Below are 10347 nucleotides of genomic sequence, written 5' to 3' on the forward strand. Positions count from 1 at the left end.
GTGACTGCAAATTCGGTCCCTTCCCTCCCTCCCTTTCCTTACACACCGTTGCTCTCATTTTCAGTGGCAGGCGGGCTGCGGGTCCCCGAGGGCCCCCAAACCTAGCTGCAGCGTCTCCTAACCCTCTGGCCCTCCCACCCACGGTCTCTCCTTGGTGTCCCTCTCTCTCCATCCTTAACTTGGCTCCTGCCTCAATCCCACCCCACCATAGTTTTTTCTAGTTATTTCCTGGCTTGCTTTTCTCCTCCACCATTGCTCTGTAGCTCCCCAGGTGGGGGCATTACCCTTTAAAAAAATAAGAACAGTTTCTGAATTATAAAAGTAATCTATGTTGATTGTGGGCAATATAAAAAATACAAAACATATCACGTCGTCCAGAGTGTTACCCCCTGAAGATAACCGCTGTTAAATAACTTTGGCTTCTATTTCAATCATTTTCCCAGGCTCACACATGATTTTGTTTTTCCCAAGTGAAGTCAGGATCACACACTGTAAAGTTTTGAATTCTGCCTTTTAAAAAACCTCACATTTCCTGAGTGGTTCCACCATGGGCCAAGAAACTGAAGTGGGCGGTGCTCCCGCTGCGTGGACGCCCAATGCTGGGTTTTAGGGTGCCCCAAGGGCAGTGGACCCCGGCCGGCGCGGCGTGGGCTCCCAGCGTGAAGTCGGGGACGCCGCCGCGGGAGGGCGCGGGTGGGGGGGGTCACGGGGCTGGGTCCCGGCGCGAACCGCTCGGGGTGGGGGATGGGACAGGTCCCGCTCACGGCTGCGCGCCGAAGGATGTCAGTTTTGTGGAGGACCGCGCGGGGCCCGCCGACGCTGGGGTCTCTTGATATTTCACATGATTTCTTCGATCGTGGACATTCTGGAGTTTGGGACCAACTTCCGGCAGACGGCAGTAGGGACGTCTCCGCCTGGAACCCAGGCGCCGTGCGGGGCCGCCCCACCGGCCGCTGCGGGGTCAGGTCAGGAGGTCCCCGAGGGGCCGGCGGGGCGGGGCGGGGCCGCGGGGCGGGGCGGGGCCGCGGGGCGGGGCGGGGCGGGGCCGCGGGGCGGGGCGGGGCCGCGGGGCGGGGCGGGGCCGGGCCGCGGGGCGGGGCGTTCCCGCCGAAGTCCGGTCCCAGCCCCGCGGCGCGGTGCTATCGCGAGAGCTCAGGGGCGGCGGGCAGCTCCTTCCTGCCGGCGTCGGCAGCTCAGTGCGCAGGCGTGGCGGGCGGGTTTCCCCTGGCTACAGCCGGCGCGGCCGCCCGCTGGTCCGCCGCCCTGCGCCATGGCGGGCTGCGCGGCGCGGGCTCCGCCGGGCTCCGAGGCGCGCCTCAGCCTGGCCACCTTCCTGCTGGGCGCCTCGGTGCTCGCGCTGCCGCTGCTCACGCGCGCCGGCCTGCAGGGCCGCACCGGGCTGGCGCTCTACGTGGCCGGGCTCAACGCGCTGCTGCTGCTGCTCTATCGGCCGCCGCGCTACCAGGTACGGGCCGGGGCCGGGGCCGGGGCCGGGGTCGGGGTCGGGCGAGGGCCGGGCGCTGCGCGCGGGCCCCTGCCCCCGGGGTCCGGGTCGGGGTGGGCCGGGGACGGGCTCCTGCGTCCGGCGTGTTCTTCAGCCGTGAGTTCAGGTGACAGGAGGGACCCCGCCTCTCCAGGCTCGGGGGCGTGGGGCGCGGGCCCCGTCGTCCCCGCGGAGCAGGTGGGAGGTTGCGGTTGGTGTGGTTCGGCACCTGCGGCATAGGCGAGCGGGGAGGGGAATGAGCGAGCCTACGAGTTCTTTTATGTAATTTAAGGTGTGGACACCTACCTGCTGCCAAGTCAGGCCCCGCACGTATGTGGAGGTGGCCGGGCTCAGAGTCTCGGGCGCCCCGACAAGATTTCGCTGCGTGGACTTGGGAGAATCCTGCCAATAAATTAGGTTCACGCAGCTTACCCACAGCCCCGAATAATAATAGCAACAATAATCGTAATGGCGGCTAAAAGTTATGTAGCGTTTATTCTTAAGGGCTTTACAGGGGTAACCCTCAGGGCCATTCTAAAAGGTAGGTACTGCTGTTATCCCCATTATGTAGATGGGGAAACCGAGGTCCACTGAGGTTAAGTAACTTGCCCAAGGCCACACAGGCAGAGAGTGGTGAGTGCGGGATTTGAAGCCAGGCCACCGTCCCTCACCACCCTCTTAACCTCTGAGCAAATTGCATGCTTGCTAGTGGCCTCCTTATCCCAGCAAGTAGGATGTGTGCCCCCAGAATAGCCAGGTAACTGAGTTTCTTTTGGGTCCCTTTTAGATAGCCGTCCGAGCTTGCTTCCTTGGCTTTGTGTTCGGCTGTGGGGTGCTGCTAAGTTTTAGCCAGTCTTCTTGGAATCACTTTGGCTGGTAAGAAGTACTTTGGGAACAGTGGGTTTGAGCCTAGGGTGGGCAGATCAGAGGGATCAGTGGTGGCATTTCATCATCTCTGTGTCTCATCTCTGGCTGAAGGCTGTTTCGGATCCTGTGGAAATGAGGTCTCTGTCTCCCACCTAGATTCCCACATTTCGGACCTTGACAACTCGTGCCCATGGGTTGCTTCTGTTGCAGGCAGAAACAGGTCTCCCTGACACCCTCCCCGCAGGTGTCCTCACCCGAAGCTGCAGCTGCTGTGACACAGTAATGTGCTGAGCCCTTCCCAGAAGAGGGTACAGTTCCTCCGTGACAAGAAGGGCCAAGGCTCTGGCTCTGGCTCCTCTTCACAGACCTCTTCCATCTCTAATTTCTGTCAGGTCACATCTAGTGCACCCCCCACGGCCAGTGTAGGATTTTTCCCTACACTGTGATTTGAGTCCCTTGAGCCTTCTAGTCCCTGACCTGGATTTGAACCAGTGGCTTCAAGGTAAAAAGCTTTATCTCCTATTATGAACACTCTGAGCCATCTAATCCTTTGTGGCTGGGATTATTTCGGGTTTTTGAATTTTTGTATTTCACATACATCACTGCTTTTGTTTGCTATTTCCTTCTGTCATGTTTTACTGTGTGTAGTGTCATTTTTAAAAGTCTGAAAGACCCATAATGCCTTCCTAACTTACGTTTGTTTTTTGTTTATGACATTCAAAAGTGTAGTCCCTGTGGCGTCCAGATGGTTCAGTTGGTTATAGCGGGAGCTCTGAACAACAGGATTGCCGGTCCGATTCTCACATGGGCACAGAGCTGTGCCCTCCACAACTAGATTGAAGGCAAAGAGCTGCTGCTGAGCTCCTGGTGGGGGTGGCTGGATGGCTCAGCTGGTTAGAGTGTGAGCTCTGAACAACTAGGTTGTCGGTTCAATTCCCACATGGGATGGTGGGCTGTGCCCCCTGCAACTAAAGATTGAAAACAGCAACAGGACTTGGAGCTGAGCTGTGCCCTCCACCAACGACTTGGAGCTGATGGGCCCTGGAGAAACACACTGTTCCCCAATAAAATTAAAAAAAAAAAAGTGTAGTACCTTTAAAACCTCACTTTCTGCAAACCTGAAGGAATAATGCTCCATATGGGTGCCCTCAGATGACAGCAGGACCTCTAGAATTCAGGGACAGTTCCGCAGACCCAAATCTGTATTTTGACTTAGGGCTAGCCTGACTCTCTTGCTCCAACTTCCCTCTCTTTCTTTTTGTCTTAAATAGGTATATGTGCTCCCTGTCATTGTTCCACTATTCTGAATACTTGGTCACAGCCGTCAACAACCCCAAAAGTCTGTCTTTGGACTCCTTTCTCCTGAATCACAGTCTGGAGTACACAGTAGCTGCTCTTTCTTCTTGGATAGAGTTCACACTTGAAAATATCTTTTGGCCAGGTCAGTGTGCCCTGCTCTTTCCTCCGGAGGGGATTTGGGTGGCTTTCACAGGGGCCCGAGGACAGTGATGTGGCTTCACCTCCCGAGTCTAATCTCCTTGAGTGATTTTCCCCTTAGGGCCTCTGTCCTCACTAAGCTGGGCTTGTGAATTCCGCTTCTGGATTTTGAATTGAGGACACGATGACCTTTGGCTGTAAGCCTTGCATAACATGGTGCTCCATCTGATAGGAAGTCCCTACCTTTGATAGCTGTAATCCTCATTTTACAGTCAGAGGAGACTTGGATCTGTTCATGTCCTGTGACTTGAGACATTTCATATGAAGAGTTCATTAGCAAAAGCCTTCTGCATCGGGAACCTTCTCAAGTTGAACTTTGCACACCAAGTTAAATCTATGTAGTTCCCATAATTCAGTAAAGGGCCCAGGTGGGAAACACGGTCCTTCTCTGTTTCACTTAGCTGTCCTTGTCCCCAAGGGAAAGACAGGAGCATCTGGCAGGGGGCCACGGACTGACAGCCATCCTTTCTCTGCTGTGACCCTCTAATGGGGTTGTTGGCACTTTAAAGTAAATGGATTCACAGCAGAACTTAGGGGAAGGTGTTTTGCTTGTACTTAAATTTTAATGTGATAACAAATTCTAATTGCCCACTAGCATTGTTTCTATCGTACCTGTCTTTGGAAAATAGGTTAATTTTCAGCATCCAGAGGGGGAAATCGACAGCCAGTGTCTTCACTTCCCATTTGTCACCATGTCTCCCGCAGAACTAAAGCAGATCACCTGGCTCAGTGCCACCGGCCTGCTGATGGTGGTCTTTGGAGAATGTTTGAGGAAAGCGGCCATGTTTACAGCTGGTTCCAATTTCAACCATGTGGTGCAGAATGAAAAATCCGAAACCCATACTCTGGTGACAAGTGGAGTGTACGCTTGGTTCCGGCATCCTTCTTACGTTGGGTGGTTTTACTGGAGTATTGGCACCCAGGTATAGTATCAGACATTATGCTGATCTCCTTTAAATTTTGTATTCCATGTTTTTAATTGACGTATAATTCACATGCCACAAGATTCACCATTTCAAAGTGTACCGTTCAGTGGGTTTCAGTGTGTTCACAAGGTTGTTGGCCCTCTTGAAATAGGTACCTGTGCTCCCTGTCATGTTTCAATTGATAACTAAATAAGAGTCAAAAGGACTGATTTAGTCCTTAACATTTTTTACCAGGTACTTAAAATCTGGGTGTCTTAAATTTGTAAGCTCTTGGTGATTCTGTGTGCTGTTACCCCATCTACCGTACCCCTTCTCTGCCTCTTTAACTTCGATCTGGAGCGCCCCTGTGGGGTGAGGACGGAGATGGGGCTGCCCCTCAAGTGCCCGCTTGCTTAGCTGATTTTCACTAGAAGCTGCTAGTGATGAGGCCAAGGTCATGCATTCGGTTTCACCGGAGCTACAGAGGTTTGTTCTGTCTGAAGCTGCAGCCTGAGCCTGTTTCTTGACAGTTGTCTCTTGGTTCTGTTCTCTTGGTCCTAGGAGGACGTGGCCAGAGAACATGCATAGAGCTTAGAAAACTCACCACCTCTTGGGGAAAATGCATTCTGGGCCTCCAGGCATTACATCCCAAATGCATGGTCCGTGGGGACTCTCTGGGACCCCTCCCCCCCAGTGGTGTAGTAGGGGCAGGTTACTGCACAGCATTTATTTTAAAACTTGCTTTTCTGAAACTTAAGAGTCCCTCATTCACAATCGTATTCCCTGTGAACAAATCGATTATAGTTGAATCGTGTAATTTGCCATAAATGCTACCTGTACACCTAAGGACCAAAGGGTTTTTATATTTTTTTGACCCTACATCTTTGGTCAAAAGATTTATGGCAAATTACACACACTGTGACCCAGCACACACGTGTGTGTGAAAACAGAACAAGTCTTTCCCGGAACAACACGTACCTTCACTGTGTACAAAACAGCCTATTTTCTATCTTATTCTTTGTAATGCACAGATTGATTTCATGGCTCAGTAAAAGATTGTGGCCTGCGATTGGGAAATCCTGCCATAGGGCATGCCGAGAAGCTGCACGCACCTGCCAGCTCTGTGGGCACAGGCTCTGGGGTCGCTGACCCGGCCAGTCGTGGCTCTAAGGTTAACTGATTAGCCTCCCTTTCCTCACGACTTAAGTGGGCACTGCAGTGGCACCCCAGGTTTGCTGTGGGTGTTGAATGGCTTGTTGGTTGTAAAGGGCTGAGCCTGTGCTGGGAACTAAACAGTAGTGAGGATAAGAAGTTGAAGGGGTGTGCCGGCTTCTCTCGGTGGAAGTCACCCACTTGGGGGAGACACATGTCTGGGGAGTGGGTTAGTGGGTTCTCCGAGCAGCACAGGAAGCTCCCCAAGAGCTGAGTGATGCTCTTGGCCTGGAAGGACTGTGGACAAGATGTTCTCGAAAGTGGGATGAGAAGGGGGGCAAGAGGCAGTCAAGCTGGATACAGCTGGGCCTGGGGAAAGAGGAGGCTGGAGGAAGTGGGCCGAGGTGCTGCTTCTCCGCCAGGCCAGGGAGACGGGGTTAGGCCTTGGAGCTTTGTGGGGTGGGGGGTTTGATGAGGTAGCAGTATGTCGGGTACACAGCGGCAGGCTGTGAGGGCCAGAGGCAGGGACCAGACAGCGTGGGGTGGAAGGGACAGGAAGTCTCGGCCTGGGAGCCCTGTGGGTCGGCAGTGTGCACTGAATGCATGCGCGGCACGGGTGGGAGCAGGAGTTGCTGTCACCCCGACCTGATGGTTGGAATCCAGGAGGTTGATGTTTCCTTTTGATATTTAGATGTCCTTCAGGTAAGAGGAACAACAGTCAAGTGCATGAGAAAAAGCTCCAGTGACGAGTGTTTAGTTCTAATGTGAAAGCGATGGTGCAATTTCACTTAATGGCACCTTGGTGGTGATCAAAGACCCTAATCTAATTGTGAGACTCTCTGGGGCCCTTGGCAGGAAGTCCTTTGGGGGGGTTCGGCAGAAGCAGGTGCCGCTCAAGCCCACAGAGGTCCCACTGATCCTGCCCAACTCTGTCCCCTGGCAGGTGGTGCTGTGCAACCCTGTCTGCGGCATTGGCTACGCTCTGACGGTGTGGCGGTTCTTCCGCGACCGGACAGAAGAAGAGGAGGTCTCATTAATTCACTTTTTTGGAGAGGAGTACCTAGAGTATAAGAAGCGGGTACCCACCGGCCTGCCTTTCATCAAAGGAGTCAAGGTGGAGCTATGACAGGCCGGGGGCCAAGGGGCCTCCCTCCCGCTCTGTGCAACCCAGGACGGACCTGCCTCTGGTCGGCCACTCTGCGGAGTGCATCTCCTTAATCAATTTATATGTCACCCGGTACTCCTCGGGAATATCGCTCAAGACCAAATGGTCAGAAGTCCGTAGGACCAGAGGACCCCACCCCCCAACGTCCCGGAGCAATCTGTCGTGGGCTGAATCAAGTTGAGATGTGGGGTAAAGATGGACAAGGAGCAAACAACAGCAATATTCATCAGTGCCCTCCAGAAGTGCCCGCTGTGAGCCCAGGTCACATGGCATCCCTTCGAGGCCACTGTGTGTTTAGGCTGAAACCAAGACCCCTCAGGAGAGGCGGACTCGTTCCCTGAGTAAGGCTTCGTCAGCAGGAGGGGAGCTGTGGGCATCAGTGCTTTTTAGAGTTAGAAACACATTCACAATCTTAAACCAGAAATCATCCACAGCACAGCTTAACCTCCTCATTTCTGCCTTTAAAAAGTGCATGAGCATCTACAGTTTTAAAGACACCTCCTTAGAAGGCACTTTGGCCCTTCCTCTATTTAATCGTATTTACATATCTATTTTTTATAAATAGCAGTATATAAATTCAAAGAGGACTCGGTGGTTATAACCCCAACTTTTAATTGGCAGGAAGGAAGCATCGACACACAAACAATTTGGCTGAGTGGCTTTGTGTTACCAGGGCACTCGGGGCCAGGGAGACCGCAGGCCCCGGTGGCTTTTCTGGGGTCCTGCCCTTCTCCCAAGAGGGTCTGTCATCAGTGACAGGCTCTGTGCCTGGCACAGTTCAACACTGAGAAATACTGCTCTCCATTTATTGGGGATTTTAGCATTTAACCATAGCCTATAGATTTATGTATTGATTTAAATCTATTAACTATTGACTTCTGTGTTCTGTTCTCAAAACGTCATCGTCCCTGATGCCATTTCTAACTGTCTTCCAGAGGGCTTTGAGAGCATTCACAACTACAAAATTCAAGCAAATCGACTCACGAAGGTCTTAAATAGAGCAAATAATCCCAAGTGAGAATTAGTCATATTTTTGTTTTTCACATTTGGGGAGAGTGGTCGGCTTTGAGTCAAACAGACACACTGTAAAGACCCGTGTTTAATTTTGGACTGGATGGGAACTAGGTCTCAGTGTGGAACCTTTCCATGCAGTCTGCGGTGGCACTGAGGGTGTGTGAATGTGACCGCAGCGGGAGGCCCTGGCCGGAGCACAGCTCTGCTGCCACGCCGCGCCACGCCACGCGGCTTTCCAGGAGCCACGTCACCTTTCTGTGCCTAGACCTCCCCATCTGTAGAATGGGGTCAATACCACCTACCTCACAGGGGTGTTGTGAAGACTTAGAAGAACGATGTCAAACGTTTTTAACATGTAGATGAGAGTTGACATACATGAAATCTATACTGTATGAGAGTTACACAAAAGTGAACATTTGGTTAACTGTACCAGATACTGGAAACGTGTGTTCAAAAGAGCATTTCACCAACGCAAAATAGTACTAATTTCTAGAGTTCATGGCCTAATTCATTTTTTCTTTATTGTATGTACCAAAGAGCTTTACGGTTTTATTGATTTCTGGCATGACGCTTGCTGGTGTGAGAAGGAGAGACCCGAGCGGCAGCGCCCAGGAGGGTGGTGCAGTCAGACTGGCCGAGGCCACTGCCACAGCCCTGGGCAGCGGCTTCCTGGGGCGTGACCACGCCCAGCGGGCTGTCAGCATGCACTTACGTGGCGAACTCCAGTCGGATTGGTTCTAAATGTATGCAGACCACCATAGCTAAGTACACGCCACTGAGTAGGACTGCAGAGTGGAAGGGGGTGGCTGGGGATTGGCAGCCCCCCCCCCATCCCCGGGTGCTTGACGGCAACTTCTTTCTTGCTGTACGCCTCGGCTTTAATGACATTCCTGGGGGCAGTGAAGTTGTGTTTTTAATAGGTGCGAGCAGCTGGTGACGGCCCTGGCTTTGCAGGTGGGAAGTCAAAGGTGTTGAATTTGACCTTCCTCCACCTGCCTGCAGGGCCAGGCGCACAGAAGGTAGGCCTTAGTGTTGGGTGGCTGGGCCACCTGGGGCTCGCCACCTGGGCTCTAGGTGTTCTGCTCCACTTTAAAGAGCAATTCTGTGGGCGGGGGTGGTGAGAACATTCACCCCCCCCCCCATTTGTAATCCCAGGGCGGAAGTCAGCAGTTACTTATGGATAAAAGATGAACTATTTAGGGCAGGGCTTGGCAAGTGATTGACTTTCATCTAGTCCTGAGATCTTCAGATGATTTTTAACTGTATAAATTTAGTAGTGACAGTGTGCACGGCAGAGAATCAGGTTAATGAGGTACACGCTTCCTGTTATTCCCAAAAGCCTTTTGGGTAAAGGCCACGTCCCCAGTTCCCTCAAATTAAGAAACTGTCAGGAGATTTTGTTTTCCACTGCAGGTTTTAAAGTGGAAATTCTTAAGTGGCACACAGGCACTGCACAGAACAAAGCTGCTTTGAAGCGGTATAAAATGAAACATTTTACAGGGCAGGGAGTGGGATGAGCCTGGCAGAAAGCAAAAGGCAGCATACCCCACGGTCTGGCACGGGTGTGAATCTCTTTTTGAGCCTAAACGTAAACTTGATGAATCCCTTCCATCCGTTTCACACTCTTGGTGATGACATGATAGGGGAAATATTCCTAAGCCAATACATTGTGTTAATAGACGAGGCTCGGAGGGCCTTGGCCACAGCTCATTTTGGTAGCCGTCCCTCTCATAGGTACATTAGCGCGTCCCTTCTCTGCACTTTCTTACTGCCTTAGGTAGTTGTGCTGTCCCACCGAGTTAGCTTCTGTAGTGACCTGGTGAGGTTAGGCAGCCTTGGCATGGCCAGCATGGTGGGAGAGCCTTGCTCTCTGCCCTGCTATGACAGCTTGACGCCTGCCCTGGGCCTGGAAGACCGGCCCTCAGGAGGGGTCCCAAGCACTTGCTCTCGGGAAGCCGTCTATAGCTAGGAGAGGACCTTAATGGAGTAATTATTCTACTCTTCTTTTTACATGCAGAAATGTTTATTTAAATATTTTAAATTGGATTTTCTTTCACAGATACTGATACTCTTTCCAATTCTTAAATAAAATGACTTGACTTCACTACGAATAATAGTGTGAGTGCATGGAACCTAGGAACTCTAAGGTCATGCCCCTTCCAGGTATGAAACGTCCAGAAGCTGCAGCGTAAAGCCAGATGTGTTTTGCCCGTCCGATGCAGTTCTGCATTCCTCCCTCTCACCAGTGGGCAGGCTTCCTCAGG

General features: G+C 52.3%; 1 protein-coding gene across 1 annotated transcript; it reads left to right on the forward strand.

The window, feature by feature from the left end:
- The first annotated feature begins 1144 nt into the window (after nucleotides 1-1144).
- ICMT (isoprenylcysteine carboxyl methyltransferase) lies at nucleotides 1145-10192 on the forward strand. Its single transcript, XM_081054707.1, has 5 exons — nucleotides 1145-1465; nucleotides 2271-2359; nucleotides 3622-3791; nucleotides 4553-4770; nucleotides 6848-10192. Exons 1-5 carry the CDS (start codon nucleotides 1271-1273, stop codon nucleotides 7028-7030), a joined length of 855 nt encoding a protein of 284 aa, XP_080910833.1. The 5' UTR covers nucleotides 1145-1270; the 3' UTR covers nucleotides 7031-10192.
- Nucleotides 10193-10347: the final 155 nt, after the last annotated feature.

The sequence above is a fragment of the Rhinolophus hipposideros genome (assembly GCF_964194185.1).
Source record: "Rhinolophus hipposideros genome assembly, chromosome: 8".
NCBI lineage: Eukaryota > Metazoa > Chordata > Mammalia > Chiroptera > Rhinolophidae > Rhinolophus > Rhinolophus hipposideros.

Excerpts from the sequence above, each read along its gene's own strand:
- ICMT (XM_081054707.1), top strand. The coding sequence starts at position 1,271 with ATGGCGGGCTGCGCGGCGCGGGCTCCGCCGGGCTCCGAGGCGCGCCTC. Across the intron at positions 1,466-2,270 it reads ATCGGCCGCCGCGCTACCAG|ATAGCCGTCCGAGCTTGCTT; the intron begins GTACGGGCCGGG and ends GGTCCCTTTTAG. Across the intron at positions 3,792-4,552 it reads TGAAAATATCTTTTGGCCAG|AACTAAAGCAGATCACCTGG; the intron begins GTCAGTGTGCCC and ends TGTCTCCCGCAG.